The sequence below is a fragment of the Stegodyphus dumicola genome, chromosome 3 (assembly GCF_044657685.1).
Source record: "Stegodyphus dumicola isolate Sdum_Otavi_A_Nest chromosome 3, ASM4465768v1".
NCBI lineage: Eukaryota > Metazoa > Arthropoda > Arachnida > Araneae > Eresidae > Stegodyphus > Stegodyphus dumicola.
This window is the reverse complement of record NC_140770.1, coordinates 157,772,110-157,799,312: the sequence shown is the minus strand read 5'-3', so window position 1 is coordinate 157,799,312 and position 27,203 is coordinate 157,772,110. Positions and strand designations below refer to the sequence as shown.

General features: G+C 31.6%; 1 protein-coding gene across 1 annotated transcript in view; it reads right to left on the bottom strand.

Annotated features, from left to right (window-relative positions):
• Positions 1 to 27,203, bottom strand: part of LOC118195509 (sortilin-related receptor-like) — a 195,337-nt gene that overhangs the window by 120,920 nt on the left and 47,214 nt on the right. Inside the window, exons 10-16 of the mRNA XM_085813545.1 lie at positions 24,948 to 25,021; positions 24,495 to 24,589; positions 24,200 to 24,384; positions 19,414 to 19,597; positions 13,271 to 13,387; positions 12,711 to 12,793; positions 8,748 to 8,917 (exon numbers count right to left, since the gene is read on the bottom strand). Coding sequence (XP_085669671.1) covers positions 8,748 to 8,917; positions 12,711 to 12,793; positions 13,271 to 13,387; positions 19,414 to 19,597; positions 24,200 to 24,384; positions 24,495 to 24,589; positions 24,948 to 25,021 — 908 coding nt within the window. The remainder of the gene's footprint in view (positions 1 to 8,747; positions 8,918 to 12,710; positions 12,794 to 13,270; positions 13,388 to 19,413; positions 19,598 to 24,199; positions 24,385 to 24,494; positions 24,590 to 24,947; positions 25,022 to 27,203) is intronic.

The following is a 27,203-nucleotide window of genomic DNA, read 5'->3' as shown; positions in this document are numbered from 1 at the left end:
ACTCAAGATGTTTTGGCAAAATACTATATGTCTGGAAATAATGTACTTTTCTGCTTCATTTTTCAGCAAACCCAGTAAACGTACAATACAAAATGAGCAATCATTGCCCTGAGATTTTTGCAGGAAAAGGGTTAGCAAAAATGATGCAGTGGGCAGATATGTACTTGTTTTGACTGGTCTGAAGTTGACATTGAGTGGTTGGGAAGAAGTCATTTTCAACTTCCCTTAGCCCCCAAAACAGATATTAATGTAAAAGGAAAAGAAATCAGAAATAATTTTTTTAGAAAAATCCACAATATTTACATCCTTGTTTAAATTAAATTTTCATCTTTGAATGTGCTGGACATGCTTTATATATAAAGCACAAGGAATGGTTCATTTTCTACATAAATTGCACATGGATGTCGGTGAGGGAAGTTTCCGTACTTCTTACAAAGATTAGTATATTCCAACACATACAAATGAACTTATTTCTTTTTACATAGCATAAGTTGCAAATTATGGCTTGTATTTAGAACTCCATAGAGAAACACACCTACAGGGTAGCTATAATAATTGCATAAATAATAGCAATTAATACAATTTTAAAATACAACAAAAAAAAAAACTTTTAAAACTATCTTTAACCACTATAATGGGATTAGTTTAATAACCAGTAGAAGAAATGCTAGTGATTAACTCCAAGTAATACACTTTCATAAATAAATAAGCAAGCAAAATTTAGAGATAAGAAATAAGATTGATTTTAATAAAATATCATTAGAATTTTTTTAAAGGCCATACTGTCAAGAAAATGTGACCCAGGATCATTGATAATTACTGATATTTCCAATAAAATAAATCCTGATGATCAAAACTAAATTTTGTCAACATATGGCAACTCAGAAATTCAATATATCTCTGAACTTCCATAGCGAGAAGCCATTACTTAATTTAGATCAAATAAACCATTGGGTAAAAAATATTTTTTTTCAGAATTTTATATATGATATTAAAATAAGTATAGAAAATCCATATTTGGGCAAAACTTTTAGTTTTTACAGTTACAAGTGGAAAAATTTTGTGAATTTCTAATGAAAAACTTGTTCCTTGTGTGAAACAAATATCAAAAAGGGAAAAGATCCGTTTATACTATCTCAGCCTCAACCTGACACTTTAAATTTTTGTCTAAAATAAGCCAAATTCTATCTATTTAGAAAATTATAATTTTGACACTCATTTGTTAGTTTCGTGGAATTTTTATTAAATCTTTATAAGATTTTATTGCTGAAGATAATATTACAATTAAAATATCTTACGAGATCTTCAGACTCGTACAGCATTAAAAAGTTGGAGAATAATAAATACTTCTTTTATTCCTGATAGTCCAAGACGCAATGCAGTTATGGCTTTCCGTCTATCTACAAGACATGATTGCCTTGCTGCTCACATGCATCGCATAGGTATTTCAAGTGACCTGTGACGATACAGCTACTAGCACCCCCCGCGGGCACAGGTGCTGAATTATAACTTCCTGTTTGGTTTGCGGACAAATGGACCATACCTGCGAAAAGCAGGACTGCAGAAAAAACCCCCTGGGAGTCTCCGGACACAAGGAACTGATTATGTTTCTCTTCGCAGATAACAAAATGAGTGAAATCTTTGTGTAAGAGTTCTTCATGTGATTTTGAGGTGACAGGACGCATCTTTTACGTCCTAAACCACGCCAGTGGTTTCTGTAGAACAACAGTTTTTTTTATGCTGTAACTACAGTAAAAAGGACGCTTTTTTGCGTCCAATCTGCGTTAGCAGATATTGTATGATTTAGGGCTGTAATGATCAGTTTATTTTTATGTTTTAATCAAGAAATCTATTTTAGTTTATCAAATAAATAATTTAAAAGACAACCTGTCTTTCTTTCACCCGACACGGGTGTACTGATGTTACAGCTATAATAAATGGTGGCAGCGGTTCATATAAGAAAATCCATGCAGAAATTACAGACCGTCAGGCTCTAAAAATTCATCTCAAGATTGTGGGACAGTCATTGTCCGGATATCAAAAGTGTTTTGCAGATATTACAGACCGTCAGGTTCTGAAGTGCAACACAAAATGTTACGAACATCAGTTCGAAAAAGTGATTACAGCTCTCCGAAGTGGTGAGATGAGAAAATCCATGCAGAAATTACAGACCGTCAGGCTCTAAAATTTCATCTCAAGATTGTGGGACAGTCATTGTCCAGATATCAATAGTGTTTTGCAGATATTACAGACCGTCAGGTTCTGAAGTGCAGCATGAAAAGTTACGAACATCAGTTCGAAAAAGTGATTACAGCTCTTCGAAGCAACGAGATGAGAAAATCCATGCAGAAATTACAGATCGTCAGGCTCTAAAAATTCATCTCAAGATTGTGGGACAGTGATTGTCCGGATATCAACAGTGTTTTGCAGATATTACAGACCGTCAGGTTCTGAAGTGCAACACGAAAAGTTACGAACATCAGTTCAAAAAAGTGATTACAGCTCTCCGAAGCAGGGAGATAAGAAATCCATGCAGAGATTGCAGACCGTCCGAGTCTGAAATTCATCTCGAGTTTGTAGGACAGCCATTGTCCGAACATCATAAGTGTTTGCAGATAGTACAGACCGCCAGGCTCTGAAGTGCAGCACGAATTTACGAACATCCGTTCGAAAAGTGATTTACAGCTCTTCAAAGTGGGGAATAGAATCCACGAAGAAGTTACAGACATCAGCCCAGAAAAAGAGGAACGACAGTCCCCTGAAATAAGCTCATCTTTAAGCGCAGTGATAAAGGTATTACTGGTGCGATCATCTTTGTGTTCGAGAAAATTTACCGCAGTGAGCGTGTGGGACAATCATTGTCTGAAGATCATCAGATCATTGTGATGTGTAGATGTTGAAAAAGTGATATGTGGGTGATCACCCTTGTGATCGAGAAAATTTAGATCATCAGATCTTGTGTGTGTGCGTTATAGGTGCCTGGATCATCAGCGTCCATAAAATCTTAAATTGTGAGAAGCGAAGTTGGGACGGCATCCGGTTTTGCATCGCAACCATTTCAACTCTCCAATCCAGAGGGGTAAGTCCCTTGGATTTTTATATTGAGGCAGTAAAGTAATTTAATTTATTTCTGTAAATCAGTATGCAAGTTCACATAAGTTTTAAGTCAACTTGTTCCTGTAAAGCTTAAAGAAATGTGCTTTTTGGGTTTCATGTTACAATAAGAAAGTATAAAATTTAGAATTTAAACCTGTGTTAATAGATTTTTTTTAATATCTGAAATGTTAATGTGTTGTGCTTAAATTAAACTTATATATTGGATTGGGAAAAGGAGTAGAATTACTGCAACTTAAAGGTTTTAATGTTAGGTGGCATTCTGACATATCATTTCTAAGACTTTTGAATGTTATAAATATTAGAATTTCAGTTAAGGTGTGTCAAACTTTTATTTGTGTAAGAACTGAAAATTTTTTTTCTTCTATTGAAGGAGTAAAAGGGGAATGATAAAACCCCCAGTATCTTTCCTTTTAACTGTTGTCATATTAATGTTAATTACTAGCATATGGATAGGTATTGTGTAATTTATTGTATTTCTGAATGCATATTTTTAACATATCCCAAATTTTGAGGAAAGTATATTGTATTATCATAAGCAAGTGTGTTTTACGCAACTGAATTTAAAGCTTTTCAGAGGATAATATTATTTGTAGTTTCATACGTCCTCAAGTAGACAATTTTTGTTTTTATTTTTGAATGCATAATGTGCATATTATAGTGTAAACTGTCATGTTTTTGTCTAACATCTGTAAAATAGGTTGTGAAAAAAATTATAAAAGTTTAATTTTTACTCTCTCTTGTGAAAATTATATCTGTTTAAATCAATTGTATGTATCTGTAGTGTGAGGGAGCTAAAATTGTTAGGATCATAATTTTGGTTATATCATGGCATTCTTAGCAAAAGTTAGGAAAGAGGATCTTAAATCCTTGGCTGAAGAGTTAGGGGAAAACGTTAGCCCTGAACTTAGGATTTGGATTTAAGACAGCTGATTATGGGAAATGAATCCTATGAGGAGGAACTAGTGAAAGGCCTGTTAGAAAATATCACTTCAACGAGGCTTGAGAGAGAAAAAAAAGGAGCAGGAGAGAATTAGGAAGGAAGAAGAACAGAGGCAAGAAAGAATTAGGAGAGAAGAAGAAGAAAGGCAAGAAAGAATTAGGAGAGAAGAAGAAGAAAGGCAGGATAGAATTAGAAGAGAAGAAATGGAATTTGAATTATCCAAGTTACGTTTACTAGCCGCTAACAGAAATGACTCTGGAAATGGTGGGAATGAAGAAAATGGACTAAAAAAGCCGATATGATCTAAAAAAAATGAAGCCAAAATTTGATCCTGAAGAGAACGATATCAGTTTGTATCTGGTCATGTTTGAGTGCCAAGCAAAGCGTGCGAATCTTCACCAATCAGAATGGGTTTCGGTTTTATTGACAATTTTGCCAACTGACATAGTTCAGCTGATTATGCGAGAACCAGAACAGCAGGCTTATGATTACGCTTATATAAAAGGTATACTGCTTAAAAGGTTCAAACTTAGTCCAGAAAAATTTCGCATCAAATTCGTGCAATCTCAGAAACACCCCCAAACCACTTGGAGAGATTTTGCCTTTGAATTAAGGAATTATTTTGAAGAATGGATTGCAGGTTTGGAAGTTACGTATTTTGAACTTTTAAAGGAGCTCATGATAACGGGCCAAATGAAGCGTCATGTAAATGCCGAAGTGCGGCAATATTTTATTGACGAATGGTAGAAGATAATGACTCCAGAGAAATTAGCGGAAATGCTGGAAGAATATGAAAATGTGCGTGAACCCCGGAAGAAGATCTCTCCTGCTCATAGTTTGGAGTCACAAAGGGGAAATATAAATAATTTAAATTCGAGGGATCCGAAAAAGTATCACCAGTCTGGAGGGGAAGATAGATATGCCTCTGACAGAAAGGAACATCTCCGTAATCAGGATGAGCGTCAATTTGATATGAGAAGACCAATTAAGTGTTATTCTTGTGGTTCAACCCAACACTTAAGGCCTCAATGTCCAGAAATTAAAAGGGATCTCAAAACTCCGTTTATTGTAAATAGAGTCCAGGAGATTGAAGAAGATTGTTTAGCCCCGTATCTAACGATGGCTAAAGTGAACGGTTTTGATCTGCCAGTTTTGAGAGATACCGGGTCATGCATTGACGTAATTTGCAAGAAATATCTCACTCCTTCGATGCTGACGGGTGAGACTGTTTGGGTAAAACACCCGTTTGATGAGGCCCCAATTTGTGTACCCTTAGCAAACGTTACAATAGAAGGAACTTTTGGCCAAGTAACAACAAAAGCAGCGGTCATTCGAAATGAATTGGAACATTATCTGTTAGGAAACAGAACCGCCGAAAAATTAGCCGTAGATCAACATGATAAACTTTTCTTTCAGGTGAAAACAGGTATTCGAGCTCCGAGTCAATCAAAGAATGAAATGGGGAAAAGTTGTCCACTGGAGTCTGAACGAGGCGAACTCGAACCCTCAAGTGAAGTTTCTCCCCTCATTATAGAAAGGGGTAAAGTCTTGTCTCAAACACAAAGGATAGAGAAAACAAATTTCTTTCTGCCTGAAACGAAAGTGAATGAACTATCACTGCCTACAATAAAATATTCTTTTATAGCGGACCTACAAAAGAAAAGTGACGTTGTAAAGCCATCTTGTCACTTAGTCGTGTTAAACGATCACAGTAATTCTTTGGGAAAGGTGTACAAGTTAAGAATTACCTTTTCGGTTCGGCCCGAACAAGAAACTGTAGATAAGCTAAACGACGTTTCGTACCAACCAGACTCGGGAGGTTTGCGAATGCCTAAAAATTCCGTAGGAGAACTGGCCAAGACACCAAGTAGTGTAAATTTACCATTCAGAGATTATCACAAACGGAAAGTTAAAAATCTGCAAGGTTTCCCTTTTCAGCCTGGCTAGATATATAATTAATATTAAACTTAGGACTGTATATTGTATATTACATTTTTCAGAAAATTATACGTTCTTTATTTGTGTGTGTATAATTAAGTTTATTTCTCAGTATTATGTTGATTATATGTTTTTTTTACTGGCCTCAATATAGTTCTTGTTATGCTTATCCTTGGTACGTAGCCCAGTGTTGTTGTAAAATGTATTAATGCTAATAACTGCTAATTAGTTTACTTTGAAAACTTGCTGTGGTAGCTACCGTGAATTGGAGTTCTGAAAACCCCCGCCCTCCGGGAAGAAAAGGGGTTGTGACGATACAGCTACTAGCACCCCCCGCGGGCACAGGTGCTGAATTATAACTTCCTGTTTGGTTCGTGGACGAATGGACCATACCTGCGAAAAGCAGGACTGCAGAAAAAAACCCCTGGGAGTTTCCGGACACAAGGAACTGATTATGTTTCTCTTCGCAGATAACAAAATGAGTGAAATCTTTGTGTAAGAGTTCTTCATGTGATTTTGAGGTGACAGGACGCATCTTTTACGTCCTAAACCACGCCAGTGGTTTCTGTAGAACAATAGTTTTTTTTATGCTGTAACTACAGTAAAAAGGACGCTTTTTTGCGTCCAATCTGCGTTAGCGGATATTGTATGATTTAGGGCTGTAATGATCAGTTTATTTTTATGTTTTAATCAAGAAATCTATTTTAGTTTATCAAATAAATAATTTAAAAGACAACCTGTCTTTCTTTCACCCGACACGGGTGTACTGACGTTGCAGACCCTATTTGCCCACTTTGTAATTCTGGAGAAGAAATGGACAGGGACCATCTGGTTCGATGTGGGGCTCTTCGTGGTCTTACAAAAGAGCCGAGATACTAGGAGGCAAGAGTGCTCCTTAGGCAATGACTTTGTTCTTAGTTCTTAGGCAATGACTTTGTTCTCTTTTTGTTCTTAGTTCTATTGTTTATAATCCTTTGTCTGTACAATTTTAGTTCTTTGTAACGTTTTGCCTAGCCATTGGAAATAAAAAAAAGTATTACAGCTAAAGGAGAAAAATGCACACTGCGACTTCTTGGTACTTGAGTATTAGCCAATATCTGCCAATATCCTGCCCATAATTTAGTGTCATTTTTTTAAAGTTAAACATATTTTTGACAGCAGCAAATTGATAAAACAATGTTTTTGATCTCCATCAGGTATGATTTGGCAAAAGCATTCAAAATCACACCACGCAGATGTTCTCCAAGGCCTGCCTCTGCATCCATATAAACTCTGCTAAACAAGAAAATGACTTCACCCAAACCATTTCCCAATTCTCTTTCTAACAAATTATGAATGGTTTTTACTTCATTTCTGGGATACTGTAAATATAAGACAAATGTAGGGTCGGTGCAAGGTATTTTACTGCCTAATATAATGTCCATGTTTACTATAGCCTTCCGTTCTCGAATTCTGTCATCTGGTGCAGAGGCAACAGATGTTGATGCTGAAATATACACAAAGTTATCCCCCAATTAATTTCATCCCCCTGGGTGTTGATGTTGGGTGTAATTAATGTTGATGTTTCAGTATGCACCAGCTAATACCTAATGTCATTTTTTTTTTAAAATATCTGATGTGGACATCACATATTCCTATTAAATTCCACACATTTTTTGCTGCACTTCTTTTAAACTTATTTTCTTGAATTTCATTAGAGATATATTTCTCTTTCAATCAATTCAGATCTCATTTCCCAGCAAAGCAAAAATACATAAAAACATCTTCATTAAAAATTCTAATTACAATTAAAATTAAAAGTTTCTATGCAAACAAAAATTTGGCCAATGTGGACGAAGACTCAGTTTTTGATGCACAAAACAACGTTAATTCTTGGTACCACTGGCTAAAAAGCGATTAAAGTTGGTGCCCCAACTGATTTAATTCACTGTTCTACTAAGAGTTTTAAATGTAAACAAATGGCAGTCTCGTTAGGCCTAGCACTACTTAAGCTTTTAAATTGTTGATAATTCTTTAACTACTGCATGCAGATTAACTAAAGGCATAAAAAACTTAGCCACTTTTAAAGCAAAAAATGTGCGATTTACCTACATATAAGAATAAAAATATGTAGCTCACAAAGCCAGGTAACAGGGAAGAAATATATTTATACATACAATTACAATGAAAAGGAAGGTGCACAACTACATATTATAGCAGTACCATGTACAAAATTTGAACTTTCTACAGCTGCTCGTTCTTGAGTTATGCAAGATACATGGATAAATATGTACAGGTATCATGAAAAAAATCTCTTCTCAATCCATTTTATTGCATTTTGGAAAAAAGAGTCTTATTCTGTCTATATGTATGGATTTTAAACAAAAAAAAAAAAAAAAAAACTTTCAAATGGATTCGAGAGCAGTCAAAATTCAAAATGGATATTTTCATTGAAATATGATACCCCAAATTTTTCAAAATTATAATACTTTACACAAGGAAGCAAAATTAAGTTTTTCTAAAAAAAAAAAGGTTTCTGAACCAATATTTCTGAGCTATCAGTACTGCAGAGGACAAGAAAATTTCAATTTATGTAACTTTTTTCCAGGACTACACAACAATGAAAATGGAACATTATTATCAATACGGGATTGAGTAACCCTTAAATTTTCTCAATAAAAAAGATAAATATATTCACAAAGTATAGGGTTTACTGATGATCCATAAAATAAAAATGCAAATTACAATAATAAAATAAAAACAAAATACTAACAAATACAGCATCTGTATCTTGCCAATAGAGACAATGGCTTGCGTAATGAAAATCAAGTGCAACAACATTACGTATATTTGATAAAGGAATTTGGAGCAATTCAGGTGTTTCTGAATTTAAATCTAATCTACTGATTCTGTGCATCTCAGCCACAAGAAGGAACTCATCATCTGAAAAACAAAAAATATATCAAAGGGTATACAAGAAGAAAACAGGTCCCAGGCATATAAAAATTAAAAAAAGATCATACACATAACTAAATGAAAAATTAAATCTGGATTTAAATAACCAAAATTTTGTTTTAAAATGAAATTATATGTTACACATCTTTAGGATTAACTTTTCCCCCCTTAACAAAGCATTTATTACTATGCTATCTTAATTTGCTTCTCCTACTTCCTCCATACATGAACAGAATTTTCTATGTAATCATGTCATTAGATTCGATTCAGTGAACATCTGCTGTTACGGATTCAAAAGCTAAGCAAAGAATTATGCAATAATGTTTTGATGCAAAGGGGGAAATCAGCAATGGAGACATTCGAAATGTTGTGTACAGCACAAGAAGATAAACCATTAACATATCCAAGATTTTCACATTCATATGGATGATTTTGTGATGGACACAGCGATGTTAATGTTGAATCCAGAAGTGGTTGGCCCTTCATAGACTTTAACAAAAAAGAACATTTAAAAAAAAAATTAATAATGGTTGCTGAAAAATCATCACCTGTCTCTTGAAATGAATGGCTCAAATGACAACATGGCTGAAGTAAAGTGACCACATTTTCATTGAGACTAAGCGGGACAAATGGAATGAAATGAGAATTATAATTTAGTTATGAAAGCAGACCAATAATTAAAAAATATATATTTTATTATATACATTCATATACTTGTCTTTAAATATACAAAAATATATTTATTATTAACTATTAGTAACTATAAAAATATCCGTAAAAAACAATAATTTGAATATTATGTTTTTTTAATTAATTTAATATTTTGTTTTTAAAAAAATTATGATTTTCTTTCACGATTATATTTTTTAATATGTTGCAATAGATTTGAATCATTTATTAAAATGTAGTGAAATTTCTCACATGAACTGATCAAATTATACTTTAGGCTTACTACAGATTTTTAAATTTTAATGTTCAACTGCGTTTTTTTTTTTTTTTCCAATTGTCCATATTTTATTGATACTAGAAAAAACACGTTCTGTTGCTGCATTTGTTCTTGGAAGGGACAGTGCATGTTCTACAGTTTTTTAAATATTTTCATAAGTATTCTGTTTAAAATGAAGGAATAATTCCACCCATTTTTTTTGTCTGCTTCCATTTTTGCAGACAACCAACATTTAATTTTGTCATCAGTTTTTACCAATGACACCTCATCAAAAAGATCATTTTCGCAAATATTATTTTTTGGAAAATGGTTACTAATATATTAAATAGATTTTTCCACATATTCCCATAAAATCTCTTTTTTTTTTAATATCACCCAATGACAGTTTTTAATATCCTCGAATTGAACTGTCCATTTTTCAAGATATTCCAAGCAGCTATTATAAAAATTTCTGACTTTCAGAAAATCAGGTCATTTAATATGGCACCTTGTTCTTCCAACCTAGTGATGTTCTTTCGAATAGCTAAAGGAATGTAATCATTATAAATTCTTTCTCACAATTTTGTTTCTAAGTTATTGATTTCATTTGACACTTCCATAAACGGAATTTTGTCCCCTTCAATAATTTTCACAGCATTGTGAAATAATGTAGCTTGGTTGTGGATGAATTGAAGCCAAATTTGTGATGCGTCATTTAAAAAAAAAAGCTTCAATATTCTTGGACATTTATCTCGTGATAAAAAGTATGATTTTAATGGTTCTTATATTTTAAAAATATTTTCTACAGCTGGTAAAAGAGCTATCCTTCATGTTTTGCTGTAACCAATGATTCTTTTATATTCGATTTCTGTGCTTTCACAAAAATCCTTCAAAATTTCGACAAGCTCAGTATATATATAAAAATACGAATAAATTTTTGCAATAATATTTTCAACATCCATTGGAAGTAAGTAAGTCAGATGCTGTTTGAATAGTATTGTGTAGAATGTGTGGAGCACAACCTACTCAAATAATTTTTTGGTTCAAACATTTATTAAGTTTCGTAAAAACGTTATTGATGCTTCTTCTAGCTTTTCCACCAAAATTAGCATTAGTGTCAACAATAAAATTATTGCCTCACAATAGGCAATGATTTTATTCTTCAAATTATTCTTTTTAAATTAGTACTTATGGAATCAAAAATTATTTGTCAAGTTTCACTGGGCAGCCGCCAAGACTGTATAGTGGTTAGGGGAGCCTGACTGCAATACCGAAGGGCCTGGGTTCGAATCCCGGAGAAGGTATGGTTGTAACTCTTCATTCCTTCATAGAAGGCAATGGTGGCCCACCAATTAGGTGTTGTCTCCATAATAAAGAGACCACCACATCTGGCCTTAGCATAGATTAATGGACTCTGTTACAAAGCTATAACTGTTCACAATCTGCCATTGGAAAAAAAAAAAGGTTTCACCCAGCAATGAAACAAAATCTAATATCCTAATTTTAATTCCTGTTTCTGGATCAAAAAGTCTAACAACTGTGGGAAATAATTTTAAATCTTTGTGGTTGGAAGCATCATAATATATGGAGATAAATGTGCAATTTATCTAATTCTTTCTGCAGTTGTGAAAACGAATATGGTGAAAAAACATTACAAATAATTGCTTCATTTTTTGTCCTTGTGCATGCAAATTTTCTGTCGCACAATGTTTTGAAAAAAAAAAAAAAAAAAAGGAAATAAAAATAAGTTGCTTTAAATTAGGAAGTTCACCAAGCGAATTATTTTGGCACAAACTGAAAAAAATGCAGCAAAAATAATTCACTTGGCGAACTTCTTAATTTAAAGCAACCTGTTTTTTCTTTGAAAAAAATGCGCCAAGATAAATTTTTGAATTTCTTCGTAAATTTCACACCAAATTTTACAAAATATTCAGGCTTAATTTGTGTCGTAGAATTGAAATATGAAAAAAAAATAAAAGGGCATGGCATTTTAGAAAAAGTCCGATTTTGTGTCAAAACAACTAATTTAGAGTTAAAATAACTATGTTATATATAAATCTAATAAATATCCTAAATCATGCTTTCAAGACATGGAAAATGCAATTTGAATTTTGTCAGTTGGCGCAATAGATATAGAACTGTCCTTTTTTTTTTATTTTTTATTTTCAAAGTGTTCCTGTTTGCTCTTGAAATTAATAGAGTTCTTGACTAAATCTATGTCTAACACAAGGCTGTTGCTTTGCTAATTTTTTTGTTTTACTTTGGCATGTTTCTCTCTCTCTTTTTTTTTTTTTTTTTTTTTTGTGTGTGTGTGTGTGTGTGTGTGTGTGTGTGTTACATTCTTCCAAATGGCAACAGACTCGGATGCAAAGTGATACAATGCACTTATAATGAACAACATTTAAAGGGAACCAGAGCAAAATCATGTTTTGAGAGAGTAATAGCCTTTTAGAGCTAAAAACTACCTTAATACATGTGCATTTTGATACAACTAAACAAAGTAAGTATGAAGAATGGAAGATATATTCTTTAAAGTGCCACTTTATTTATTAAGCTACTCACATTGCATAAAACAATAACAGTCCTTTTATAAATTAACAATTACACAAAAAACCTGATAATCAATCAACATGGAGAAAGATGACAAGGATTCAGAGAATGGAGACAAAATTACCATAAGCATAGAAATTACTGTTTAAAAATACCAAACCAGTCAATACAAATAATATGAAAATGCCAACGTAATTAGCTGAACTTTAAAAGAAAATAAATGAATAAAATTTAAATAAAAATTCTTTTAATTTTAAAAGGAATTATAAACTGTTTTCAAGGATTTACTTATATTTTAAAATTTACCTTCTGAAGGACAAAGTTTGAGTTCAGGTTCATACAAGAAATTATTTCCTCCAGTACACGTATCCCCTGGAACTTTGCGATAGCTACATAAAGAAAAGGAATTTAGATTTTAAATTCACACTAAAAGACAGATGAAAAAAAATTTTAAATAGCTTAGCTAGAAAAAACATATATAATTAAAAATTAATAATAATACATGAAAATTGGTTCGTACGGGATAAAATTCATTAAAAGTCACATATAAATTGCAATATAGTATGAACATACCAACTACAGTTACTGTTAGAATTGAAAATAAGTAAAACATGTTGATTTGGTACAATTTTTGTAATTAATAGTTCAAAATTAAAAAAATTTTAGACATGTCTTTGAAGTATTTTTATATGTTATTAATGAAATATTTTTCAGTATTTATAATTTTCAGAAATAAAAGTTGAATCAGATATCAGAACAAGAATCAATCCCAAAATTAAAATACTGTGGTTTATTTAAAAAAAAAATCAACATAGCTCTAGAATGAGATTAAGTCTGCGACAAAAATTTAACATATAAGCTTATACCCTTGAGTTCTGTTATAGTATTCTCCAGGAACACAGGTAGCAGGGATTGCATAAGGATCTGCTTCACTTTCTTCATCTCTTACACACTGATCAGCTTGTTCTTTAAAGCCAAAGTCACTACAAAAATTCCCAAATATTATACTCAGAACATCTGGAAACAATAAAACTATTCTCAATATAAAAGATAAACTCAAATACCATTAATATGCTTGATTATAAGTGCATCACTTATGAAAAAGAAAATTAAAAAATTAAAAATGCTGTCTTGGATGAATGCTTTGGTCAAATTTTTAAAATTTTTCATAGCTACTTAATTACATGAAAGCATTATGACTAGCTTAGTTTAGCTTGACCATTGGTCAGGAAAAAATCAAATAATAATAATAAAAAATCTGAAAGATTTCAGATTTTAACGGTCACCCAAAAGAGTTTGTTAAGGTTTTATACACTCTTGCAGACCTCGCAGTCTACAAGTCTGCTGTTACGTTCTTGCTAACTCTTTTTGTTTTTAAGCTTTATTATTAAGCATTACTTTCCTTGCACTTATACAATTCACTTATGCATACAATTCAACACTTATACAATACAACAGCAAAATTTAACAAAATTTAACAGCAGCATAGCAGTATATGTTTAGAATTCCCGATGTAGTATTGAGTGCTGGCATTATATTTTCCTGTTCCTCCCCCCCAGTCCTTTCTGAGTTCATTATATCAATGTTCAGTTTTCTTACTACGATTGCTCTAAAAATTTTTTTTTAATCTTTTTATTATTAATGCATTGTGTGTTTACTTTATTTATTTAAATATCACATTCTTGGTGCAGACACAACAACTCAACAGAAAAATCATAAAATATCAAAAAACAGTTCATCTTCTGATAGACAGACAGAGATAAAAATGTTTTATTCTGTTCAGCGTTGCCACTGCTCACTTTGAAATCGTTGAATTTGTTAATCAGAAATTTGTTAAAGTCTTACAAAACATAAAACAGGTAATAAAACAAATTCAAAATTCAGGCTTCCAGGTGTCCACATTTGTGTTGAGGATTATGCTATTCAGAATTTGATGACTCTAGTTACTGTCATTTATTCACAATGTGAGAAAAATACATACATTCATGCAGATTCTTCATTATTTAATTTTCTTAAATATAGTACTGAGCAATAACATTGTGGTAACTATTTGAAAAGTGATACAATGCATTCAAATGTTTTGATACAAGACACCCTTTTGAGACTAATATCCTGTTCAGTACTAACAGCCCTTTTGAGCTAATAAAATAATATGAGAAAAATTTTCCCCTCCCCTTACAGAAATGGAAAATATTAATTATCCGCTAAGACATAAAAGATTTTCCAGAAAATTTCAATTTTTATTTTGATTAATTTCTATGAAATAAATTTTAAATTAATAATTATTGTAATATAATTAATTATTTCGCTTCTTGATTTGCCTGATAAAATATGTTATAAATAATGTTTGCAGTAAATCAATAAAATATGTATATCGTTCTTTCTTCTTTCTTTCAGAATACTTTATTTTTCTAAAATAGTAAAATATTTATATTTTTTTAATGAAATGCACGACTTATGCTTGTCATTTTAAAATAATAACAAACAATATAGTCTTTTACTATATTATAACCCTTTAGACCTTTATACCCTTTAGACCTTGATATATTATTAATACGGCAACTAAACTATAATAATCAACTAATAAGAGACATCAAGAGAAATAAATATTATGGGCTTATTTGATTTGACTCCTGAAATCGCTTATTGAGAACAAATGTCACAAGTCTTTAGGTATGTAGACATTGATTTTACCAGCAGAAAAGTCTCTATCAAAAAATTCGTGTTAGATGACACCAACAAACGACTGGAGAATTAGCTGGGGATATTGGCCTTTCTGCAGAAAGTGAAATTTCTCACATTGTGAAAAGTGTTCATGATCATCTGCAGCAGGAAATAAGTACACTATCCACATAACTAAGTGTTCTTAATTCTAGATTTGGATATTTACCGGACATTGAAAATTTATTAAAGAAGGATAATGTTGATAACAATCTCGAAAAGAATCATAAAAATCTGATATGGACACCACATGACTTCCTTGTATGGCCTATTAAATTATATACATTTCTTGCTACATTTCATTTAAACTTATTTCCTCGAATTTTATTAGAGATTCATTTCTCATTCAATTAATTCAGTTCTCACTTTGCGGCAAGGCAAAAATACATAAAAACTCAAAAATTTTTCATTAAAAATTGTAAAATACAGGAAAATATAAAACACCAAATACAGTTAAAACAGTTAAAAAACAAATTTTTACAATTAAAATTCGAGTTTCTATGCAAAAACAAGTAATTCGGCCAGCGGGCAAGAAGGAATATTTTTTTGCGCACAAAACTGAAGTTACTTTTGGTTCAACTCAGCAAAAAGACACAGAAGGTGTACACACTGACTTAATTCACTATTCTACTGTGTTTCAAATGCCCACAAATGGTGGTTTGTTAGTCTTAACTTGCCACTTACTTTTAAATTGTTAATATTCTACGTCTATTGCATGCAGATTAACTAAAGGTATAAAAACCACATAATTCAATCAACTTTAAAACTAAAAATGCACAAATTAGCAACAAATTTAGCTCACCAAGCCAGGTAACAAAGTGCACGACAGGTACGGCCGATTGCAATGAAAAAAGGGGGGCATAACTGCACGTTATACCAGTCCCATATACAAAATTTCAATGTTCTACCGCTACTCCTTCTTGAGTTATGCGAGATACGTACATATGTACAGATGTTAAGAAAAATCTCTTCTGAGCCTATTTTAAATCCATTTTAGTAAAAACAGTCCTTTATTCTGTCCGCACAAACAGATGTCACACAAAATCATCATTCAAATGGTTTCAAGAGTGATTGAAATGGATATTTTCATTGAAATATGATACTCGAAATATTTTGCAATTATAATACAGTACAAAGACTGTAATCCGGACGTCCATTATCCAGAATGATCTATAATTTGGACCTCAAAGCCACAAACACTTTTTTTGTATGCTTTATGCATGTGCGTAATGCGTTTACACACGTGCATTTAATGTTTACGCATGCGCATTTAGCGCAAAAAATGAAGCAACTTATAACTTACATTGAAAGAAATGTTTAATAAAATAAACAAATAAATATTAAGTTTTTTTTTTTTTTAAATTTTGATACCCTTTGGATCATAATTGCTTTTTATTTCATAAATTACAGTTTCATATTTCTAACTGTATAATTTCTGCATGCCATTTCACCAGATTTAAATTGATGATCTATAATCCAGAAAAACCTTTAATCCGGAATCGCAGAACTCCCGACGAGTCCGGATTACGGACTTTGTACTGTACTTCCTTTATTTTGCAAAAGGAAGTAAAAATGTGGGCGAATTTTATAATACAGACTTCTATGGAACAGATTTAGTGTCGAAATATGTGACTGCAAGATGTTATTTCGGAGCAGGAAAGAAACTGAACCTAAAGCACCATTAGAACTTCTGACCTTTATATTCTCATTTGGAGAAAACATTTTTCCAAACTTGAAACTCGCATTCCAAATGCTCCTTACTATTTCAGTATCACTTGCTAGCTGTGAACATTTCTTTAGCAAATTAAAATTATTTTGGAATATCTATGATCAATGATGGGACAAGATTGCCTAAATGACATAGCCATTTTTAACAGTGGATAGAGAAAAATCTGAAATGACCGAGTTTGTTGAAGTAATTGATAAATTTGCTCCATCAAAGGCAAGAAAAATGTATACATAATAATTAATTGTATTAATATATCTACTTAAATATACCATACATTAGCTTTTTTCATTGCTTAAAAACTGCGTTTTCTTTAAAGCAACTATACATAAAATAAATAATATTTTTTTAACTAATTCCAGATGAGCGTATGGTCTGATTTTTCCACTGACACAGAAACATTTCTGAATTGAATTCTAGGCTTGATTTTTTGTCTCAAATTTTAAGCCTAACGTGAGCCTGTTATTCTGAAAAACTGTGCACCATTTAGTCCGAAAAACTGTATAGCATTTTGTAGAAACGTAGTTAGGTAGTGACTATTTTTAAGGCAGATTATTTAAGTATTAAGTGTACCTTAAGGCAGATTTCATTATTACGTGTATTACATTTTTATTACAAGTATATTCTATATATACCATATTATTACATTTTTTGGGGGGGGCGGGTGCCAGAAACCACCATGTTCCGAGCACCAGTCACGGTCAATGCGCCACTGGCTTTCCTCAACAAAATGGTGCGCCATAAATGTGATTTTTCTCCAGATTAACTGACATAACTGCTGACCAGAGAAATTGCACTGAAGCCAATGACAATACATTGACTGATGTTATATTGATGTTAACCACTGCTTTAAGGCAATCCACTGAGTTACTGGGTGCAATACTTTACAAGAGACTTTGTTGTAAAGTATTGCACCCAGTAACTCAGAATGAAATTTTAATTCAGACTTAATTAATTTTGGTTTTGATGTACATGACTGAATAATTAATAATGCTCTAAAAATTATTATTATCCGAAGTCTCATGTAAGTTGTTTTCATCAGAGCATTATGCAAAAGTCATGTGATTTGGATTAATCTAGAAGTGATGTAGTCCAGAAAAAGTTATTAAGCAGTGCTATTTTTAGAATAAAAGGGAAATACCCAAATTAAAATGAAGAATTAAGGGGCTATTGCTAGCTTAAGTTATAATTTTGATTTAGATATTTTTTATCCAACCCATACACATTAATAATATTAGTAATACATATTATAACTTACTTGATGTATATTTCTAAATTCAAGCTTTAGTAAAAAGAAGAAAAATGGCCATGTCCACTTATAAATCTGTTTACTTGTGTGGTACATATGGTAGTATAGTCTGTCAGTGCTAATATATAGGTAAAGTCCTGCCATACTAACTGTACAATTCCACTCTAAGGCATCTGGAAAGGGGTTGCCCGAGGCTCTCCAACCCCTCTAACCCAACCACCAACCTCTTGAAAAGACTTTTTGGCCAGTCATATATTTTAAATGTTGCCTTTACTGCACAGACATTATACACTTACAAACATCCATCCCTTCTCCAAGATTCGAACCCGAGGCCATCGGTACAATTGTCAGTACCACTACACCAGCTGGGAGGTATAGTGGTTAGCCATTTCAGCAACATTCTCCATCTCCATTTACTAACACTGTAATCAAATTGGCCAATTTTAGTAATTCTATTCTAACTTTTGCATGAAATTAGTTCAGCCTTAAAACAGGAAGAGTGAAATTTAAGTTATAGACAGGAAAATTTCCATTTTATAAGTCCTTTAGTTCTATTATATTTTGAAATAAATTAATTATTACATGCTCTCATTACTATATTCATGAAATACAGGCTCTTGTGATTTATAAATTAAGTGACTACAACTACAAAATTAATTAGATTTTTCAATTACTTATGCATTACATTTGTGTCAATTAATGTTTAAAATTTATAATGAATGTATATAGTATATAATATTAGGCATATGTTTCATTAGTTATATTGTCTGAACAGTTAAAATATGAACAGTTAAAAAAGTTCATATTAGTAGCATAAATAAGCAAAAATTTTTTCATAACACCTGTGACTGAAATGGCTTTATAACTCAAACAAGAAAATCATTTCATTCCATATGACGTAAAATAAAATATCACACTTAAAATCATTCAAAAGATATTTTCCTTACTTCCCTTTGAAACATCCATTCACACAGATTTAAAAATGATTAAGATCTGGTTGATATGCTACACAGAAATTACTAATTTGCAAAATGTAGATTTAGCCTTGTTTTCAAGCTCACTGTTATTACATCCTTTCTCTTGTAAAAAATCATTGAAGACAAAATAACTACAAATTCTAATAAATAAAATAATTAAAGTCAATCACTTTAATTTTCAAATGCTTGATTATTCAAAACACTTCTTTGCAGGAATACTATACGTATCAGAAAAATCAAACAGGAAATTAGAAAGAATATGGTTAATACTATTAAAATGTCACCAATTTAACGAATGCATAAACTTCAAAAATTCTGCATGCAATAAAAATATACCATTCATAATCCTCCCTTTCACAAGGACAATTCTCTGTTTTTATAGGACGTTCATAATTCTGACCATTATAGCATGAGGTATGTGAAATTCGGCGTTCATAAATTTCTTCGCGACCTAGCAAGCAAGTACGATTTGGTGCATGAGGACTCCACAACTTGTAATCTTCAGGTCGGCAATCATGTTCTGCAATAAAATAAATAAATATTATAGTAATATAACAAAAAGTTAAAGGAACTAAAAATAAGAAATAAAAGTAAAATATACAATTAATTTCAAGTTTATGTTAAAATTCTAAAGAGCATCAAGTTAACACACTAGTCAATAGTTTACGAAAATGCGTTGACTTGATTACTGGCATTATGTTTTCCTGTACAAAGATGGATGTACTTCAATAAATTTCTATAACAATTCAAAATTTTTGAGAAATTTCAAAGTTTATGCCTACAAATACATCATGGTGAGTGTATAACCATATCGACATCAATCTGTTTACATACAGTCGTATAGATTGATATCTATAAAAAATCAATTATAAAATGAGATTTTATGAATCCTGAATGTACTTCATGAATTAGTTTCTGTTTATACCTAATGAGTTCAAGTTATCGTAGCTGAGAAAGCTATGAAAAATATAGGCAAACTGGTAGATAAAAAAATAATCTTATGAAACATACTAAAGAAATGGTTCCATCACATATTTACCATCGAACTGAACTCTTCAGACAAATACCATCCTCGAACTTCAGTTACAAGACTAGAACCATGTATCAAACAGATTCAATTCTAACCTTGTAACTGAAGGTGGTAGTCTGCATTGAAATAAAAATATTTCAATAAATGAGCCCAAAAGTGCTATTAGTCTTGAAACAGAATTTTGCATCATCCATTAAAATGGGGAATCACTTTCCAAATTGTTGCCACCAAATATTATATTTAAAGAAATTAAATAACAAAAGATCTGTATGAATGTATATATGTTCCTCACACTGTGAAATAATAACGGTAAATACGGCATCAAAGTTTGAATAATGTAGTCCTCCACTTCAACATGTGCCCCTGTATGATCAAATTTTAAATTTTGTATTTCATATTTTGTAAAACTTTCATGAATTTTTGATTAACAAATTCAATAATTTGAAAATAAGCCTTAGCATTATTGTATGTGGGGGGGGGGGCCATTTTTATCTCCAGCAGTCAAATAATCTAAAGATATGCTGTTGCTGTTTTTAAATATTTCATGATTTTGCTTTTGAATTGAATTTTATGTGGTGTAAGTGGGAAGATATTTAATAAATAAAGTTAACACACAGAATGCTAATAATAAAAAGACCCCCCCCAAAAAAAAATTACAAGCCCTTACTAAAATTTTCTGCTTTGTTACATGATACGAAACAGCCAATCACCACAGATCGTTCTGGGGTTACCATGTAAAGGGCAAACTACTTCTCATATATAAATGATGATTGATGACAGGACATTTGACACTGATTAGTCCTTGAAAGTGAACAACTTATAACTTTTTACGAAAGAAAGGAAAAAATCGTGGAAAAAAAATCTTTCAGTGGTAAAGCAGGCAGGAAAATTGTATGAAACAATTTTTTTTGTTTGAAATAGATGGATATGTTATATCGGCCTAAGAAAACTGAAACACTGATACGATGAAGAGAAAAGACTGGAGGGGGAGGTAAAAATGCATGCCAGTACTTAACGCTGCATCAGGAATTCTAAACATATACTGCTATGTTGCTTTTGAAATTTGTGTAATTTTGCTATTGAATTGTATATAGCATAAGTTTAGAGAAAATTATGCTTAATAACAAATCTAAAAAAAAAAAAAGAAAAGAAAAGAAATGGGTTAGCAGGAATGTGTTTAACACTTTGCGGCACAGTGTGTCCGGTCTGGACATACCTACAAGTTTCCTTCTGTATGCACAGAAAAATTGAATGAAAAAGGATTTATATGTTACTATAGGTTACTCTGAACCTTCTTTATTTATAGTAGATGGCAGCTCAACACAAACCAGTCGATATACTTTAGCCATGTTTAGTTTTTTAAGACCCTCATTTTTCAAAGAAATCTTCCAGATTTTTTTTTTTTTTTTTGACTATAAAACGAATTGTTTGAAAAGAAATTTCTATGTTTTTTTTTTTTTTTTTTTTTTTGGGCTGTCTGCTAATCTCTTTATTCTATACTAGTTTTAAATTTTTACCTTGAAATCTTGCCTAAAATCAAACGGCGAACCCTAGGTGTGCCCAGACCGGGCTCACCGATAATCTAGGACAACTGAGAGACTGTTGTTTCTCTGCATTTCATCGGTCAGTTCATTGACAGCAATGCTCGTTTCAGCACTCTTTTCGAAGGTCTATTCAATCAGTGTGCCCACTTTGGGCACACCCACAGAATTAAAACGATAAGTGCTATCTTCACAAAATTTTATTTGTGTACTCCTCTAGGCCTAATTAGACTGCCTACCTTTTTTTTTTTTTTTTTTTTTAAATCAAAACTCCAACTTTAAAAGGTAGCGTGCCGGAAAGGGTTAACAGCAGACTAGTAGCCTGCGAGCTCAGCGAGAGTGTAAAAAAAACCTTTAAATTATTTTGGGTGTCTGTTAAAATTTGAACATTTTCAGACTTTTTTTAGCATAAATTCATAAGGTTTTCTTTAGGTTTTATGTTAACACAGGTCTTTACTGGATAGCATAGTATTTAAAACAAAATTAATGAATATACATATATAGTTCATTCTATGAAAGTTATAATTAAAATTAAAATTATAGCTAATGACAGGACATACCTCGATTTGCAATTACCAATTAACCAGGCTTCCTCCCCCCCAATAAACAACAAAAATATATCACCTTCCTAAAAATATCTTCAAAACAGCAAAATTTGCCGTTGGTTTATATGTTTTGAGCCAGAACAATTAAAACAATTATTAAATTTAAGATTGCCCACATACACAAGTTTTCTTGCAAAGTCTTAAAAAATTGACAAAGATGAATTAGCATTGAATACTGTAATCCCCAGCCAACTGTGTGGAGAAACTTGAATTGCGATGGAATAATGCATCCACATCATGCTCAGATTCTATTTCCTATGGACAAGGTTGTTGTAATGTGTGCAATGTCCTTTTGAAGGTATTGAATTTGGGACCAACCATTATTTGCAAAATGATCTTCAGCAACAAAATGACTCTTTATGCATAGATACGCAAACCAACAAGATTATGCCATCTGGAAAAGAAAGAATCTCTACGTAACACACAAACACAAAAAAAAATCCTGTCCTAAAAACAATGTCTGGTGTGCAGCTCCTGCAATTAGAACATCAGGGCCATATTTTTTAATAATGCCACTATTACTAGCGATGATATTTTACAACTGACAGAAACCTACATAAAAGACAATCTATCACCCTAAAACCTAACAGTTTAAATACTTTAGCTGTATGATGCTCCACCTCACTCTGCTAAGAATACCTATGCCTGTTTTAGCATAACATTTCAGGGTGATAGACTGGAAAAGCTTGTTTCCTCAATCGATCCTTGGCCATCGAGAAATGTGTGGCGACATTCTGAGATGATGCTGTAGTTGAAAACATGTTTCCGGATTCAAAATAAGAGCAATAATAAAATATTTATGAGCAAAGAAATGTCAATAAACGAAAGTCATCAGTATTTCTAAATTTCTAAGCAATATCTTAGTTGGGCTCACTTAGGAGCAGTCAGAAGAGATGATGAATAAATAAACATGATAGAAATCAGACATCTCATTTTATCATTAAAGTGATCAAAGTTGCAATTTTTGATAAACTTTTCAGCGATATTCACTGGAAAAGTTCTCATACTCATCTTCTGGTATTCAGGTTCTTAGACAGAACACATACAAATCAATACTAAGAAAACAATACAATGTTCGATATAAATTATGATATCTGCTAGACAAGGATGCTGAATACTACAAATGAGATCATATCTCGCATATGAGATAAGGAGGCAGGCAGTTTTTAGCTCATGTTTGTTTGCTAAACTACTTTTCCACTCGGTTAATCAGTTATCTGGTACTCACTTGATATGTAGCATCAATACGGAAACAGCTGCAACAAAATAACTCTATATCAGCAATCATGTAAATTTTTATGGTTGAAACGAAAAGTGCTTCAATAATCTGATAAATGTTTTGGTGATTCAGCCAATAAATGGTTTTTCATATCATTTACCAAATTGCAAAACATTTCTTAGAAGGTGTGAATTGTTTCTTTCCCTGAGATGTGCAATACTTTTTCCTTAATACTCCTCATAAAATATAATCGCTATTATATAATCCTCTTGCAAAACTAAGCTCAGAGAAAGAGGATCTTAATTAAAGCATACTAGAACACAAGGAGAGAAGCTACTGGAAAAATGTTTATCTGGAGGAAGAAAAAAAAAGTTACATTAAAATACACTGCACACACCTAATTATGTTTTTTCTTAAACAGATTCATATAAGCAAATCTCAGCTAAAGCATCGTCATCCAAGATTCAAGAACAAAATTAGTAATAAAAATATTTGTAAAAAATCAGAAATACTATTAAAAGATTTCATTACTTCTGCCTTTTAAAAATCCATTAGACTGAATTCTTATCAAAATCAAAATCAGGCAGTGAAAATTAATTAAAAATTTATGTAATATTTAATTATATTTCTTACTCTTTCTTTCAGGCTACAAAACATTATACCACAGATAAAATAAATTTCATCGATTTGTCATTCCTTTACACAAACAGAAAATACATAAACTTACTGAATACATGCCGAAGATCTAATCTAACTAGCAACCACTCACGACGATCTCTGACTGATCCAAAAAGTGTGAAAGTGGTAGTTTTTTCCCCTTGCTCAGTCATTAAGCCATAGATTCTGATTGGTTTGCTACCATCAGAAACAAATTTTACTGAATCCCATGTTTCTCCATCATCAGTTGAATATCTGTAAAAATATACACATTTCATTACTTTTGTAGCATGTTTTATCTTTCACATTTTAAGTTATCTGTTTTAAATTATAATATGAATTCTACAACTTGTAGATTGACTTACAATACTTCATCCGTTTCTTGATGGATAAATGATGAAACAGCTACAATAATTCCTCCATAATCCCCAACCATATAAATGTAACTGCCATCCAGCACCTAGGAAATCAGAAAGTTTTTTTTTTTTTCCCTTCTAAAGTTTAAAACTGATGTAATCCTTCAGTAAATAAATAAACAAAAGATAAACTCATTTTTACAAATTTTGAAAACATTTCTTTAAAAAACAAATTCCAGAACAAACTTTCAAGATTTTTTTTTACTTAATTCTTGAAAGTTTATTTTAGAAAAATGTCTATTTTTCTTTTCTTTTTTCTAATAATCACACACATACACAATTCATCAAACAAACAAGAAAACTACCATTCATAATAAAAATAAAGGTTTATCTCAAATCGTACTCAGTAAAAAATGGAAGAAAACAGTAATCAATTAAAGAGAGCAAACAATAAGTCCTTACCTCACGCCAGTTAATTCCAGCATCTGATGAAACAAACACACGGGGATGGCCTTTCAATGATTTACCGACAACGCCTTAAAAAAACAACGTACAAACTATACAAAATGATAAGAAATCTAATGATTATACAAAGCTAAGTATTTGATTTCATATATTAAACTAATATGGAAGATTAATTTACTGAAATAATAATAACTGACTGCAAAATATTTACCACTAAATTAAAAATTTATTATTTTGTAGGAAAGTATTTATTACTTACAGAATTTCAAAGAAATTAAATTTCACTAAAAGTATGAAAACCAAACACTGCACATATTAAATGACTAATCAGTAAAGCAGAAGAAAAATCATGTGGATTCTTTTTAACTCCAAGTCATGTTTCCCATCAGTCTCACATGCAATTACATGTTAAAAATAATCAATATGACAAAGAATCATAAGGTATATTACAGATTTAATGAAATAAAAATAATGATACTGATAATAATAATAATAATTAAAAAATCTGATGTGTACACCACATGACTTCCTTGTACGGAATATTAAATTATACGCAATTTTTCTTGCATTTCATTTAAACTTATTGGATTAAATTAAATCTACTTCGCCGACAGTGTATAAACCACAATAGAATAAATGCATTCTTTAAAATTCACACTAGTATTTGTTTATCATTGTGACACTCTGGCGCTAGATTCACTTAACAGTATTATATTTCATTCATATTATAACTCATAATGCACAAAATTTATATCATTTAAAGAATATAATTATCTAATTGTTGCCACATGTTCTATTCAAATACTATAATAAATAATAAAGCTAGAATGATGTATAAAAGAAATTAAGCAAATAAAACAAAAAAGAAACAGTTTTTCACAGACAATTGAGTATTTCTCATTCAATTAATTCAGTTCTCACTTCGCGAGAAGGCAAAAATACATAAAAACTCAAAATATCTATATTAAAAATTATGAAGTAAATCTTAAACACTTATTTCCTCGAAAAAAATTCCAGAAAGGATTAAGCATGATTTAATTTGCAATAATAAATGAAGGCATTATCTTTGTTGTTGCGAAGCTAAGTTTCTTTAGATTGGCAACAAATCCACTAGTCTGCTGTTTCAAATGTAAACAATCAATGGCTGCCGTCAAAAAAACGTTTAGCAGCACTTAAACAACTTTAAAATTGTTGATAATTCTAAAAATATTGCACACAGATTTACTAAAGGCATAAAAACTTTAACTGGAAGATAAAAACAACATAATTCAATCATTTTTAAAGCAAAAAATGTACAATTTACAAACATATAAGAGTAAAGAAACTGAGATCACTGAACTGGATAACAGAGTGGATATATATATAAATATATTTATATACGTTTGGTGCGGCCGATTGCAACCAAAATACGAGGCGTACATCTACGTTATAGCAGTCCTATATACAAAATTTCAACATTCTGAGGCTACTCGTTTTTGAGTTATGCGAGATACGTACGTACGCACATACGTTCGTACAGACGCCACAAAAAAGTCTCTTCAGAATTAATTTTAACGTAGTTTTATAACTTTTTCGGAGGAAACGAGTCTTTTATTCTGTCCTTACGTATAGATATCATGCAAAAACATCATTAAATTGCATTCGATAGCCGTCAAAATGGATATTTTCGTTGAAATATGCTGCCTGAAACTTTTCGAGATTACAATACTTCCTTTTTACTTCGTACAAGGAAGTAAAAAACAGTTAAAATTGTGAAGGATATGCCATTACAATGCCAAATAAAATTACAGCTACAGACTGAGATCAGTGTAACACTGATGAAAAACAGATTTTTCAATACTTTGGTATCAGCTAACAACTGTTGTGACAATGCCACTAATACAACTCATCAGTCCTAGGAAGTATTGCAGCAACTCTAGAAAATGTTCCGAACTTTTCTAAAACAATGTGATTTCTCTCTCCCTCTTTTTTTTTTTTTTTTTTTTTTTTGTTTTTTGTTAAGGAGGAGGGGCAGAATGACATCTTTTTAATTTAAACATCTATTTTAGATCAACTAAAGCAAGCCCAAATCAGCATTATACCATACCTTTTATTTATCTTGTGTTAACCTCTTAAAGGCCAACAAGGCATATACACCTAACTACTGTTTATTTTTAATTTAGTGGGGCGAATAAGCTCCTTACATTGCAATGTTTCAAAAACACGTTTCAGACACTCAACCAACTTCATGTCTGTTAGCATATCTCATAACTT